The sequence below is a fragment of the Hyla sarda genome, chromosome 9 (assembly GCF_029499605.1).
Source record: "Hyla sarda isolate aHylSar1 chromosome 9, aHylSar1.hap1, whole genome shotgun sequence".
NCBI classification, from domain to species: domain Eukaryota; kingdom Metazoa; phylum Chordata; class Amphibia; order Anura; family Hylidae; genus Hyla; species Hyla sarda.
The window spans coordinates 159859398-159875790 of record NC_079197.1 but is presented as its reverse complement, the minus strand read 5'-3'; the positions used below and the strand labels follow the sequence as shown (position 1 = coordinate 159875790).

At 46.1% G+C, this 16393-nt stretch overlaps 1 protein-coding gene across 3 annotated transcripts in view; it reads right to left on the bottom strand.

The window, feature by feature from the left end:
- Nucleotides 1-15174, bottom strand: part of SUPT5H (SPT5 homolog, DSIF elongation factor subunit) — a 48641-nt gene extending 33467 nt beyond the window's left edge. The window contains exons 1-5 of one of the 3 annotated variants that reach the window (XM_056541206.1): nt 15025-15174; nt 10519-10615; nt 7087-7252; nt 6934-6999; nt 1181-1195 (exon numbers count right to left, since the gene is read on the bottom strand). In XM_056541206.1, coding sequence (XP_056397181.1) covers nt 1181-1195; nt 6934-6999; nt 7087-7252; nt 10519-10599 — 328 coding nt within the window. In that variant the 5' untranslated portion in view covers nt 10600-10615; nt 15025-15174. Of the gene's footprint in view, nt 1-1180; nt 1196-6933; nt 7000-7086; nt 7253-10518; nt 10616-14929; nt 14965-15024 lie in introns of those variants that run through there. The other 2 variants (XM_056541207.1, XM_056541208.1) reach the window with 2 other exon arrangements.
- Nucleotides 15175-16393: the final 1219 nt, after the last annotated feature.

Genomic DNA, 16393 nt, shown 5'->3' with positions numbered 1-16393 from the left:
GTTTGTGACGAATCAAATTTACTGTAAGTTCGCTCATTTCTAATTGAAGTCTATGGAAAACGGATGAGCCTTTAAAGTTATCTGTTTGCAGCTGGTTTTCAATCCGTTATTACTTCTGAGCATGCTCAGAACAAAAAAAAACAAAAAAAAAATGTTTTTGTTTACTAAATGAACAATAACAGATCCAAATGGATAACATCAGTTTGCATCAGTTATTGTCAGTTTTTTTTTTTTAACAGGAGAAGAACGGGGACGGCTCTAGACGCCACGTGAACGCAGCCTAAAAAAGGATAAGACATTTTTTAGAGCTACTGCAGAGTAAGGCACCATTCATATCACAATTGGGGTATGCGGCTGCCGGATCCGGCGGTAAATTTTGAGAACCGGCCACTGCTGCACCAAATTTGTTTCAATAAACCTGGAGCCAGCTAGTGACTCCTGTCGGCTCATTTTTGGGAACAGTGATCTGCTCTGGTTTCAGTACGACAATCCCTCCTGATGAAGGTGATAATTCATCGAAACATGTAGAGGGGGGCTTGTTCTGTTATTTTAAAAACATGTATACTGTTTTTTGCGGGTATAACATTGGTGGAGAATCTTCCACTTAGTAGTGGGGAGTGAGATTGGCTTCCACTAGGGCAGCATTTCCCAACCAGGGTGCCTCCAGCTGTTGCAAAACTACAACTCCCAGCATGCCCGGACAGCCGTAGGCTGTCTGGGCATGCTGGGAGTTGTAGTTTTGCAACAGCTGGAGGCACCCTGGTTTGGAACACTGTACTAGAGAAAGTGTTGTGGATAGGTATACAGGGTCACAGGTTTTTAACAGTTTTCTCATGGTTCATTTTTACATACATTTTATTAAAATTCAGTTTTAGGGAAGTTTAACAGCCTTTGTGTTTATGGTATGATAACAAAAAACAATATGATCCAAGAAAAAAAAAAAGGGCCAACAGGAGTCACTAGCTGACTCCATTGGGCTCACTGAAATGAATAGGGTACTGCGCGTGTTCAGTGGGAATATGGCAGCAGACGGTTTTTCAAATTCTCCTGCTTGTGCAATCATAGACTCCCATAGACTCCTAAGTCTCTTTAGCTTCTTCTAAGAGTAGCAGTGAATAAAGGCCCCCCCCCCCCCCAAAGTCATCCTCGAATGGGTGGTGAACATGGCATGACCGCTTACCTTCAATTTCTTCTGCTGTGATCGATGATGAAGCCAAGACACAATGGTGCAAAACATAGCGGCAAAATCAACCACGAGGCGGAGATGAGGGACCGGAAACGGGGGGGAAAGGGAGAAATTAAAAATGTATGGCAAAAAGCTGAAGCATGGAAGCGCGCCAGTGAAGCGGGGAAACAATGTGAGGGGAGTGGAAGCAAAACCAATGGGAAACATTTCCAATAAGAAATATGACATGCAGACAGGAATAATGCAGCTTTAAAGGGGTACTCTGCTGCTCAGCGTTTGGAACAAACTGTTCCGGACGCTGGAGCACATGACGCCATAGCCCTGCCCACTCATGACGTCACGCCCCACCCCCTCAATGCAAGTCTATGGGAGGGGGCGTGACAGCAGTCACGCCCCCTCCCATAGACTTGCATTGAGGGGGTGGGATGTGACGTCATGAGGGGGCAGGGCTATGGCGTCACGAGTTCCCGGCGCCGGCTCCAGCGTTCGGAACAGTTTGTTCCAAACGCTGAGCAACGGAGTACCCCTTTAAATAAGGTCAGGTTCTAGTTAGGACTAGAGATGAGCGAACTTGCAGTAAATTCGATTCGTCACGAACTTCTCGGCTCAGCAGTTATTGACTTATCCTGCATAAAGAAGTTCAGCTTTCCGGTGCTCCGGTGGGCTGGAAAAGGTGGATACAGTCCTAGTAAAGAGTCTCCTAGGACTGTATCCACCTTTTCCAGCCCACGGGAGCACCTGAAAGCTGAACTAATTTACGCAGGATAAGTCATCAACTGCCGAGCCGAGAAGTTTGTGACAAATCGAATTTACTGTAAGTTCGCTGATCTCTAATAAGGACCATTAGCAGTGGCCACTACTGTACTGGTGGTTCTGTATGACCTATAATGGGAGGAGGGGGTCCTGTTGAGCACACAACACCCACTGACTACACAGAAAACCTCACGCGGCTCTGTCACACACAGTGACCGGCTCAATAGACACCACACAACAGGTGATAAGACAATCACTAACCTCACACAACGAGAACAAGCCTGTAAAAGGGGAACCCTAAGACAAATCTGAACATTTAACTTCTGTGCAGTTTTCAGGCATCTCTGTACGTGGGATTGTAGGAAATTATAGATGATGGTGGTGAATGGTGTCCAGAGGATCTGTCAGCTCCACTGATGTGCGCATTTAGGCGACTAGTTTTATTGTGCGCAAGATATCTGCATTGTGCCGTTCCTCTGCTATTCCTCTGGGAAATGAATTACGACTGTGTGTTAGGCTATGTTGAGACGGAGTGTCCATACAGAATTTTCGTGCAGACATTACACCAACAGCAAAGCGCCGGCAGAACATGCCGGGACTAGGACCACAACGGAAATGCGCCCTCATATAGAAAGAATAGACATGTGTATTTTCTCTGCGGACTCCGGAATCGGGATGTCCATGGCAGAAATTCCGCTGTGTGCACGGTGCAGCAGAATACTATTGAAATCAATGGGACTTTGCTGCTGCGGAATGTATGTGCGGAATTCTGCATGGAAACTCCACCGTGTGAACATAGCCTTACTGTTTCCCTTAAAGGAAAACTGTCACATGATTGCTCCCGCATTAACCACAGGTACTATGGATAGTGCAGGAGACATTGATTCCTATGATTCCTACCTTGGCCGGATCAGTCCGGCCGTTCGCCCGCAATCTTAGTTTTATTAGATTTGGAAATGTGGCTGTAACTGGCATGGGCGGGGTTTCTGTAGCTTAACTGGCACTGACATCAGCGCCACCCGCTTATGAATATTCATCCCCCCTCCCTCCAGCTCTCCCTCTCTTCGCCGCTCCTAACTGGACTTCACTGCGCATGCGCCGCTTCCTGACATGAGGGAGAGCGGGAGAGCAGGAGGGGGGGGGATGAATACTCATAAGTGGGCGGTGCTGCGGGCGGGCGGCGCTGAAGTCAGTGCCAGTTAAGCTACAGAAACCCCGCCCGTGCCAGTTACAGCCATATTTCCAGATATAATAAAACTAAGATTGCGGGCGAATGGCCGGGCAGATCCGGGCAAGGTAGGGATCATAGGAATCAGCGTCTCCCGCACTATCCATCAGTGCCTGTGGTTCGTGCGGGAGCAAACGTGACAATGACCTTTAAACAGAATTCAGAGCGTGTAGGGACATAGAAACAAAATTTAGCAAAACCTGTGCAGAGAAAAAGTTGACCAGTTGCCCATAGCAACCAGATTGCTTCTTTTATTTTTGAAAAAGCCTCTAAAAAAAATGAAAGAAACAATCTGATTGGTCTTCCTTGGTAACTGGGTATTGCCATCTGCCTGCCATACACTAAAGACTTGGCATGCTTTCTTCCAGGGCTTTCACCGACCGGGTCATCTCTTCTGGCATCTTCAGATGGTTGCGGCCGCACTGTATTAAAGGGGTTGTCCAGTTATTAAAACTTATTCTCTATGCTCCCTGGCCCTCACCTTTGGAGTCAAACTGATCTTGGGAGTGACGGTAATTACAGTCAGAGGCAGGACATTTCTGTGGCCCTATTGTAAGGTATACGACGACAACCCCTTTAAAGGAAAATGGGCACCTGTTGACCCGCACTATAACACGATACACCAGGTTATAGTGCGGGTGAACAGGAGACTGATGCGGGGCCTTGGACTGCTATACCTACCTGTAGTCCGGAGCCCCGATCCTCCGAATGTCCCCCTCTTCCAGAGCTGAGTTGCGCTCTGGAGGCGGGCCCGCTGGCTGAATTTAAATATTCATAAGCACCGGTCACATGAGCGCTTGTGCATACTGAGCGCTCACGTGACCGGCGTTTATTAATATTTAAATCTAGCTGGCGGGCCCGCCTCAAAGCGCAAGTCAATGCTGGAAGAGGGGGACTTTCACAGGGCTCTGAACTCCAGGTAGGTATAGCAGTCCGAGACCCCACATCAGTGTATTGGGTTATAGTGCGGGTGAACAGGTGACCATTTTCCTTTATATCAAGGAGCTGTCCTGCAGTAAAAGTAGTTACAAGCATAAAAAGAGGGAAGAGGGGGTTATGACTACAGGGGAAGTGTAGGGCTGGGCGGTATGGCCGGCTTCCTACATGACAGTGGGCTCAGCCTATCACTGGTTGAGGCGGAACATTGCTGTGGCCGGTGATAGGCTGACGGCTGTCCGACGCTCCATTCCCCGGGAAACAAGTCCGGACCAATGGGGAAGGTGAGTTTAAGTTTATTTTGTTTACCTTTTGCAGCCCGGGCATAGGGATACAGTATAGAGCAGTGGTTTGCAATCTGCGGACCTCCAGGAGTTGTCCGGGCATGCTGGGAGTTGTAGTTCTGCAACAACTGGAGGTTGAAGACCACTGGTATAGAGTGTCAGCACCGGCGGCCGCAACAAAAAGGAGGACCAGGAGGGCAGCGCTTGCGGGTGACATGTGTGAGTAGTAGCGCTGGGCTGATAATACATTGGGGGGGGGGGGCAGGACAGGGTCACATATGATTAGTTCCCCAATGGGGACAGTGCAGCGCTGGGCTGATAATTCATTCCCGAGGGGGAGGGGCCAAACCAGTATTGTGGTATGGGTTAAAATTCATATCGTGCAGACAAAAATTTCGGTATTCGGTATGAACCGGTATACCGCCCAGCCCTAGGGAAGTGTGTCTTTGTTTAAATAGGCCAACCAGTGCGCCTCCAGCTGTTGCAAAACCACAACTCCCAGCATGCCCAGACAACCAAAGGCTGTCCGGGCATGCTGAGAGTTGAAGTTTTGCAACAGCTGGAGGGACACTGGTTGGGAAACACTATCCTATAGAGTGGGGCTTCATCTAAAATACACCTAGGTGAAACCGGCCTGACACTGCTGGCTCCTAGACCTGACCACTGCAGTTCATAATACACTGTATTGCACTGGACATGGCTTTCTGCTTTAACTCCTCCCCTCAAATACACCATAGATTTGCATAAGAAAGAAGGGGGGCGGGGTCATTTGGTAATTTGGATGCACTTGAATGCTGAAAACAACACTAAAGCTAAACAATCAGATGTTGGAATGGAGGAATCTCGCACTATATTAAAAGCACTCCACATGACACCCAGTGAAATGTTTGGCGCGGGTCCCTCTGTCGGGTGGGGGATGAATGCACTTTACTACGCTGTCAGATTCCAGCACAAGCACAATGAAGGGGAAGGGTACGACACAATGCATACACTACATTATACAACACAACACGCAAGAATAGAGAGAATCATTACCAGACACTGAGAGAAGGCATGCAAGGAATTAGAAGATAAACTGAGTGATACAGGTCTAACATACAGAAAATAAAAAGATTAAAAATAAAAAAGGATAAAGAGAGCAACAGTCACCACAGCCCTGACTAGTGCATCCGCAAAACACTCCCCCCACCCTACGAGGTTCTCCCAGAATCAATCAAAACGGGCGAGAGAACCACATCACACAACAGGGCCACAGCCAGTGTCAGTCTAATAGGAACCGAACATCGATGCTATGACGGTTCTAGCAACCTTACCTAGAGACTGTTAAAGGGGTATTCCAGGAAAAAAAACTTTATTTATTGTTATATCAACTGGCTCCAGAAAGTTAAAACAGATTTGTAAATTGCTTCTATTTAAAAAAATATGAATCCTTCCAGTACTTATCAGCTGCTGAAGTTGAGTTGTTATTTTCTGTCTGACCACAGTGCTCTCTGCTGACACCTCTGTCTGTCTTGGGAACTGTCCAGAGCAGAAGTGGTTTCCTATGGAGAATTGCTCCTACTTTGGACAGTTCCTGAGACAGACAGAGGTGTCAGCAGAGAGCACTGTTGTCAGACAGAAAACAACAACTCAACTTCAGCAGCTGATAACTACTGGAAGGAGTAAAGATATTTTTAATAGAAGTAATTTACAAATCTGTTTAACTTTCTGGAGCCAGTTGATATAAAAAAATAAAAATAAAAAAATAAATAAAGGTTTTTCCTGGATAACCCCTTTAATAGGACCCCAGAGACTATTTGGCATAGACTAAACATGGAAACCTGTGCTAGGGGGCTGCCATTGTAAAACAAAGCCTAAAGAGACCCCTGATAAAGACATTGGGAGCCATTTAGACAAACCAAATTAGCTCCCAGTGCCAGTAGTGAATTGCCCTGGTGTGGCATGAGTTAGAGTCCCCTTAAGCTTTACAAGTCTTGATAGGTGACCCCCCCCCCCCCCCCCTCTGTAGGGATTCTGACATTAGGGAACTGCTAGTTATATGTAAATCATATGCACTAGACCAGTGTTTCCCAACCAGGGTGCCTCCAGCTGTTGCAAAACTACAACTCCCAGCATGCCCAGAAAGCCAGAGGCTGCACTACTTAAAGGGGTACTCTGCTGGAAAATGTATTTATTTATTTTTTTAAATCAACTGGTGCCAGAAAGTTAAACAGACTTAATCCTTCCAGTACTTATCAGCTGCTTTATACTACAAAGGAAGATCTTTTCTTTTTGAATGTCCTTTCTGTCTGACCACAGTTCTCTCTGCTGACCGGGCATGCTGGGCTTTGTAGTTTTGTAAACAGCTGGAGACACACTGGTTGGGAAACACTGCACTAGACCAAAAGGTAAAGCAATCTTCACATCCGGCACCATTCCTAAGATACACAGTCACTTGCACAGCATCCACTCTAAACCATTAACATACAAGCGCCGCTCAGCCTGTATATACCACATTCAGCATACACACACCGCAAACACCTGGACAGACCGGACCCAGAAAATACCTTTCTCCAAAATGTCTTCTGCTCCATCTTCCCACTGATCTTCGTCTTCATACTCATCGTCGACGTCTGTGGAGAAATTACGAGTCTAGTTTAGCGAACGCGAGTCTTAGACGTACAGGACCAGCTCCAAGGACCGGACGTAGACCGTCTCACCGGCTTCGTCCAAGATAAAGCCCCCGTGTCTTGGCTTCTTTCTTGGTCTGTCATCGTCATCCTCTTCTTCCTCTTCGTCATACTCATCCTCATCCTCTTCTACCTCCTCTTCTTCTGCTTCCTCCCCCTTTTCGCTGCCGGCCACACTAACCCGCTCTTCTGTTTCCTAAAGGCAAAACATATAAAAAGGACTATAGTTATAGCTTCAGATTTATACCTGTACAGCATATCAGAGGTTATATCAGCGTTGCTTAACCAGGGTGCCTCCAGCTGTTGCAAAACTACAACTCCCAGAATGTAGTTGTAGTTTTGCAACAGCTGGAGGCACCCTGGTGGGGAAACACTGTGCTATTTAAATTGGATGGGAAGTAGAATAAGGCTCCATGTGGGTCAATCAACAAACAGAAATCAGGTTTAGGCGGCATTCACACCACGTTTTTGCAATACAGTTCCCGTATCAGGATTTTGATGAAAAACCGATTGCTCAAAACCGGACTAAACTGTATCCATACGTGAGCACAAATTATAACAGTTTTAAAAAAATGATGTCCGGTTGCATCCATATAAAAAAAAAATAAAAAAAATAAAAAAAAAGGATACATTTTTAACTTTTCATTCCATTATGAATAAAGTTTCACTTGTTTGATTGAAATTCCAAAAAAATAAATAAACAGTGCAAAGTTAAAAACCGGATGGAACCATACGCACATACGGTTTTGTAAGGTTCCCATTTACTCCCATGTTTAAAAAAAATAAAATAAAAAAAATAAAAAATATGGTTTAATACGGTTTTTCACACGGACCAAAAACTGTGGTAGGCTACGGTTTTCGGTACGGGAAAAAAACTGACAAAACCGTACAGGATGATGGGCCTCTTTAGAGGCCTGTGGAAAATGAAAGAAGCAATCTGATTGGTTGCTATGGGCAACTGCACCACTCTTCCTCTGCACAGGTTTTGATAAATCTCCCCCATTGGCCCTGATTTACTATTGTAAACGCGACATGTTTTGTGGGGTTGTGCACCAGAAATTCTGTCTGCACCAGAATTTGTGCCAAAAATGTAAATAAAAAAAAAAAAAAAAAAAATTACCAGCTCTCAATTTTACTGAGAAAACCCAAAAAAGGGGAATGGCCCTTGGGAAAGGTGGGTGTGGCCATTGAAAAGGGGGCATGTCTCCAACGTGTCATCAAATGTAATGGATTTAGGCAAAGGAAAACTCTACAGATCAGAGCATGTGTAAAAAAAATAAAAAAAAGCAAAATGTAGGGAAATGTGCAAAATGTAAGGAAACCTTAGTAAATACTGCAACTAAAACCCACAAAGAAAACTACACAACACTCCTAGTAAATCAAAACTTCAAGACTCCAATAAAGGGAACATGTCAGCTGCAGAGACTACTGGATAGCTGTTCGGGTATAAAATTAAAAAGCACCTTTCCCTGAGCTGAAGGTAGTTGCTAAACTTCCAAAATCACATTTTATTTCTGAGCCAAGTGCCAAGGAGGTGGAGCAGAGCTGCTTAAGTGTCACGGCCTGGCATGCCTCCCCGCTCACCCTCACTTCTCAGCCCCTCCTAGATTGATTAACAGGACTCTGCATGTCAGTCAAGGATGGGCTGGGAGGTGAGGGTAAGAGGTGGTGTGGCAGATGTGACACATGAGCAGCTTGGCCCCACCTCCTTGGCACTTGGCTTTGAAAATGCTCTGATATTACATAATAGTTATAAATAATAACAATCCTCAAAATAACAGTGAACACATATTTTATGTCCAAATGCCATACTTATTAAAGCATTAGGTCTTGCAGACATGTCAAAAGTTTTGATTGGTCGGGGTCTCAGGGCTGAGACGTGCACTAAACAAAACATATAGCCAGGTCAGCGCTTACTGCGGAAAAAAGGCTCCATTATAGTCTACGGGGCTAATCATCTGCAAAGTGAGCAAGCCAGGGAGTGAAGTGTGCTGCTACATGCTTCACCCAGCTACAAGTATCATCAGTGGGTGTCCCCGACCAATCAAAATGTTTTTCTTAATGATGGTAAGGCTTTAAAGGGGTACTCCAGTGGAAAACTTTTTTTTAAATCAACTGGTGCCAGCAAATTTAAACAGATTTGTAAATTACTTCTATTAAAAAAATGTTTATCCTTCCAGTACTTATTAGCAGCGGTATGCTACAGAGAAAATTATTTTCTTTTTGAATTAATTTTTGGTCTTGTCCACAGTGTTCTCTGCTGACACCTGATGCCCGGTATCAGGAACTGTCCAGAGCAGGAGAAAATCTTCACAGCAAACATGCTGCTCTGGACAGTTCCTGACATGGACAGAGGTGTCAGTAGAGAGCACTGTGGACAAGACAAAAAAAGAAATTCAAAAAGCGAAGACTTTCCTCTGTAGCATACAGCTGCTAAAAAGTACTGGAAGTCATTTACAAATCTGTTTAACTTTCTGCCACCAGTTCATTTAAAAAAAATAAAAAATACATTAATATATAAATCCATTAAAAAGCACAGTTGAAGAATAAAAGGGTGAAAATAGGACAAGCAAATATGGCAACAAAATCTAGTCACAATGATGACCTGGTAAACAGACAGCAGCACAAAATGAGATGTGCCGCTGGGGATGGAGTTCACCTACCACTGCAAACAGCACTAAAATAACTAGTGCATGGTAAGTAATAAACACAACCCTCAAAGTCAGAACCAAATGCAGACATAATATAAATCTAAAGCAGATGAAGATGATGAGATGTCAGAAACCCAAGGGAAACTACTTAAAGGGGTACTCCTCTGGAAAACATTTTGTTTTAAATCAATTGGTGCAAGGAAGTTAAACAGATTTGTAAATTAATTCTATTTTAAAAAAAAAAATCTTAATCCTTCCAGTACTTAGCTGCTGTATACTACAGAGGAAGTTCTTTTCTTTTTGAATTTCCTTTCTGTCTGACCACAGTGCTCTCTGCTGACACCCTCTGTCCATGTCAGGAACTGTCCAGAGTAGGAGCAAATATCCATAGCAAACCTATCCTCCTGCTCTGGACAGTTCCTGACATGGACAGAGGTGTCAGCAGAGAGCACTGTGGCCAGACAGAAAGGAAATACAGAAAGGAAATTCAAAAAGAAAAGAACTTCCTGTGGAACATAAAGCATCTGATAAGTACAGGAAGGATTAAGATTTTTAATACAAGTAATTTCCAAATCTGTTTAACTTTTTGGCACCAGTTGATTTAAAGAAAAAAAAATGTTTTCCAGCAGAGTACCCCTTTAAGTAGTGCAGCATTTCCCCAACCAGGGTGCATAACTACAACTCCCAGCATGCCCGGACAGCCGTTGGCTGTCGGGGCATGCTGGGAGTTGTAGTTTTGCAACAGCTGAAGGCACCTTGGTTGGGAAACTCTGCTCTATAACTTTAGAGACCACTTAAGCCGACGACTCACCTCATTTTCCTCCACCTCTTCGGCCTCACTGCTCCTATCACTCTCCTCCTCCGAGAAATTACTGTCCTCGCTGTCTGACATTCTCTTCTGTAAAGCGCTGCAGAGAAAAGACATCAGAATGAAGACGTCACGTACGTGTTATCCATAGTTGTCAAAGAAATCAATAAAAGCAAAACAACATAAAAGCCGCATCAGTGTTACTGGAAAGTGGGCGTCCACCACATCCAAGGAAAAGAAAAAAGATAATGTCAATGTGGCCTGGATAAAGGTGGCTGAATCTATAGAACATTTAGCACAGTACATGGTGGTGAACTGACAGTGAGGGTACAGTACAATATACAGATTAGGGATGTAAGAACAAAAATCGATTCTCGCGATAATCGCAATTTTTTCATTTGCCGATACTGAATCGATTCAAAATATTTTTGAATCGATTCTTTTAGGGATGTGGAATTTTTATCTCCTGACGCCCGGAACAGCACGTCCCGGGCATCAGGAGATAAAAGTTCCACATTTGTGGAGCCGGGCAGGCCGGATCTGACACGGCGTCGTTCTGGGTGTATGGAGCGGGCTCCGACCCGTGCCCGCTCCGTACTGTGCGACCCCCGGCTGATTTCAGTAGCCGGGGGCCGCCGCTAATAGCCAGCATGCGGCGATCGCCGCGGCTGGCTATTAAAGGAGTAGTCCGGTGCACACTTTTCTCATGTTATCCCGTCCGGGCTGCAAAATAAAAGAAAACGCACTTTATCTTACCTGCCAACGATGTCCCGCAGCGATGTCCCGCCTCTGCTGGTGATAGGCTGAAGCTCCGTGTGACGTGCCGGGCTAACAGGAAGTAAGAAGAATACAGCCCGGGGACCCAACACCTGTACCGGAGCTCCGGGGGAGCGTAGGCAGGTAAGAGAAAGTGCGTTTTATTTTGCAGCCCAGACGGTATAACATGAGAAAAGTGAGCACCTGAGTACTAGATCTATGAATGCTCCCAGGTGGGCGATGTATCGGGATATATCGCGATGTATCGTCACCTAGACGGTATCGTGATATATCGAATCGCCACACTGGTATCGCGATTCGAATCGCCAAATTCTTGGCGATTCACACCCCTAATACAGATGGTAGTAGTACAATACAGAGACACACCAGGGGGTACAGTGCACGAGGGCATAGTAAGACCAATGGCAGTACAGTCACACCAGGGGTACAGTTAGAATTCATGGCAGCACAGTGACACCCGGAGTACTGTACAGTATATAACAGCACAGTGACACCCGGAGTACTGTACAGTATATAACAGCACAGTGACACCCGGAGTACTGTACAGTATATAACAGCACAGTGACACCCGGAGTACTGTACAGTATATAACAGCACAGTGACACCCGGAGTACTGTACAGTATATAACAGCACAGTGACACCCAGAGTACTGTACAGTATATAACAGCACAGTGACACCCAGAGTACTGTACAATATATAACAGCACAGTGACACCCGGAGTACCGTACAATATATAACAGCACAGTGACACCCAGAGTACTGTACAGTATATAACAGCACAGTGACACCCAGAGTACTGTACAGTATATAACAGCACAGTGACACCCGGAGTACTGTACAGTATATAACAGCACAGTGACACCCGGAGTACCGTACAGTATATAACAGCACAGTGACACCCAGAGTACCGTACAATATATAACAGCACAGTGACACCCGGAGTACTGTACAGTATATAACAGCACAGTGACACCCGGAGTACTGTACAGTATATAACAGCACAGCGACACCCGGAGTACTGTACAGTATATAACAGCACAGCGACACCCGGAGTACTGTACAGTATATAACAGCACAGCGACACCCGGAGTACTGTACAGTATATAACAGCACAGTGACACCCGGAGTACTGTACAGTACATGGCAGCACAGTGACACCCAGAGTACTGTACAGTATATAACAGCACAGTGACAGCCAGAGTACTGTACAGTATATAACAGCACAGTGACAGCCAGAGTACTGTACAGTATATAACAGCACAGTGACAGCCAGAGTACTGTACAGTATATAACAGCACAGTGACACCCAGAGTACTGTACAGTATATAACAGCACAGTGACACCCGGAGTACTGTACAATATATAACAGCACAGTGACACCCGGAGTACTGTACAGTATATAACAGCACAGTGACACCCGGAGTACTGTACAGTATATAACAGCACAGTGACACCCGGAGTACTGTACAGTATATAACAGCACAGTGACACCCGGAGTACTGTACAATGTATAACAGCACAGTGACACCCAGAGTACTGTACAGTATATAACAGCACAGTGACACCCGGAGTACTGTACAGTATATAACAGCACAGTGACACCCGGAGTACTGTACAATATATAACAGCACAGTGACACCCGGAGTACTGTACAGTATATAACAGCACAGTGACACCCGGAGTACTGTACAATATATAACAGCACAGTGACACCCAGAGTACTGTACAATATATAACAGCACAGTGACACCCAGAGTACTGTACAATATATAACAGCACAGTGACACCCGGAGTACTGTACAGTATATAACAGCACAGTGACACCCGGAGTACTGTACAGTATATAACAGCACAGTGACACCCAGAGTACTGTACAGTATATAACAGCACAGTGACACCCGGAGTACTGTACAGTATATAACAGCACAGTGACACCCGGAGTACTGTACAATATATAACAGCACAGTGACACCCAGAGTACTGTACAATATATAACAGCACAGTGACACCCGGAGTACTGTACAGTATATAACAGCACAGTGACACCCGGAGTACTGTACAGTATATAACAGCACAGTGACACCCGGAGTACTGTACAGTACATGGCAGCACAGTGACACCCGGAGTACTGTACAGTATATAACAGCACAGTGACACCCGGAGTACTGTACAGTATATAACAGCACAGTGACACCCGGAGTACTGTACAATATATAACAGCACAGTGACACCCGGAGTACTGTACAGTATATAACAGCACAGTGACACCCGGAGTACTGTACAGTACATGGCAGCACAGTGACACCCAGAGTACTGTACAGTATATAACAGCACAGTGACAGCCAGAGTACTGTACAGTATATAACAGCACAGTGACACCCGGAGTACTGTACAGTATATAACAGCACAGTGACACCCGGAGTACTGTACAGTACATGGCAGCACAGTGACACCCAGAGTACTGTACAGTATATAACAGCACAGTGACACCTGGAGTACTGTACAGTATATAACAGCACAGTGACACCTGGAGTACTGTACAGTACATGGCAGCACAGTGACACCAGGAGATACAGCAGACTACACAGCAATACAGTACATGGCAGCATAGTAACACCTGGAGTACTGTACAATATATGGCAGCACAGTAACACCCGGAGTACTGTACGGTACTTGGCAGCACAGTGACACCAGGAAATACAATACATGGGATCATAGTGACATCCGGGTAGTGTACAGAACATGACAGCAGAGTGAGTAGAGTAGAATAGTACAATACACGGCAGAACATGACAGCACCGTGAGGCAGGGAGTATAGTACAACAGATGGCAGTGCAGTGACAGAGGATGCAGCACAGTACGTGGCACAATGTGCAGTATAGCAATGCTGCCTTGGTAAACAGTACTGCAGTATTGATAACCAATAGTTAGTATTTGTCACTGTACTATCCGCCATATCCCCAGTGACTATGACCGATCACCAGGAGCCTCAGCAGGTGGACCCCCCCCCCCATTAACTCCATATAGAAAGGGAGGAGTGGGGGTACATGATCTGCAGAACAATTGGGGAGGAGACTCAATCATGGCTGCCGTAGGGATGACCACACTCATCAATGGAGCCATTCTAATCAATCAGTATAGCAGTGTTTCCCAACCAGAGCGCCTGCAGCTGTTGCAAAACTACAACTCCCAGCATGTTGGACTTTATAGTAGTTTATAGTACAGGTCAGTGTTTACCAACCAGGGGTGCCTCCAGCTGTTGCAAAACTACAACTCCCACCATGTTGGACTTTTTAGTAGTATATAGTATAGATCAGTGTTTACTAACCAGGGGTGCCTCCAGCTGTTGCAAAACTACAACTCCCAGCATGCCCGGACAGCCGTTGGCTGTCTGGGCATGCTGGGAGTTGCAGTTTTGCAACAGCTGGAGGCACCCCTGATTGGGAAACAGTGAAGTATAGCAAGAGAGCATCATATATACAGTTACAATATACACTGCTATAACCCCTCCACATCACACAGAGGGCCGGCTAGTGAGGTCCTGTGACCAGAGGGGGCAGTATAGAGGCGTAGTCATGGTCACATATGTGCAGGTTATGGTCAGTGAGGCCCTGTAGATGGGCTGCAGTACATACTGGGGTCCTGTGTGCGCGTTACCGCAGCACAGACAGTCACACCCCGATATACACCGCGCAGTACACCCCCCGCCGCGGCCGCACCGACAACTCACCGGTCAGAAACGGACACTCAGCAGAAACGCAAACCGCAGTCACATACAGGAAAGCGCCGACCAGAGCGGACGTGACGTCACCAAGCGGCCGCCAGACCCGGAAGTGGATTACCGAGGTGTCTCTGAGAGCGGCGCGCCGGATGTGACGTAAAGAAGATTGGTCAAGGCTTCGAATTCTGTACCACGTGGCACGAGACTACCTATCAGAGAGCGGGAAGTGGTCTCCCCTCGCTGTGTAATCCAGTGTTTCTCAGTCATAGTGCCTCCAGCTGTACTCCCCTACCTAAAAGACCCCTTTAGGTCCTACCTAAAAGACCCCTTTTAGGTCCTACCTAAAAGACCCCTTTTAGGTAGGACCTCCCTGTAGGTAGTTTACCCCTGTATATAGGACCCCCCTGTCGTGAACTTGCCTCCTGTAGTCAGGACCACCCTGTAGGAAGTTTGCCCCCTGTAGGTAATACCTCCTGTATATAGTTTTCCCACGTATGAAGGTCTGAAGGACCACCCTGAAGGTAGTTTGCCCCCTGTAGGTGGCTTTCCTTCCTGTATATAGGACCCCTCCCCCCCTCTGTGGGTAGGACTCATGTAGGAAGTTTCCCCCCTTTATATAGAACCTTATTGTATATAGCAGGGGTCTGCAACCTTTAAGACAAAAAGAGCCACTTGCACCCGTTTCCGAAGAAAAAAAAGAAAAACTGTGAGCCGCAAAACCATTGCGACATTTAAAACAAATATAACACTGCATATATTGTTTCTTACCTTAATGCTATATATACAGGATCGTGCAGTCAGCTGTCAATCTGAAGAAAAAAAGGACTTTCACTTAACAATGTGAAATTAAGAAATTTTTCTTTTCTTGCCTTTATCCATGGCTGGCCTACAGGTGTCCAAAACAGGGACGTAATTAGAGATCAGAGGGCCCCATAGCAAAATTTGCTATGCCCAATAATCAATGCCCCAAAATGCCATAGAAAATTAATCAGGGCCCCAGTGTACCGTAAATCATAATCATAATTTTTTTGGGGCCCAGGCCTGGGGTGGGCTTTTTTTGGGCCCAGGCCTGGGTTGGGAATTTTTTGAGCCCAGGCCTGGGGTGGGCTTTTTTGGGGCCCAGGCCTGGGGTGGTCTGGGTAGAGGGGGGTTAATGCTGCTGCGGGGTGAGGGGTTAACGCTACCGCTGCCATGGGGTGAGGGGTAACAACCCCTCACCCCCATGGCAGCGTTAACCTCTCACCCCGCGGCAGCGATAACGCTGCTGCTGCCATGGGGTGAGGGGTTAAGTTACCCCTCACCCCATGGCAGCGGTAGCGTTAACCCCTCACCCCGCGGCAGCATTAACGCTGCCGCGGGGTGAGGGGTTAACGCCCCG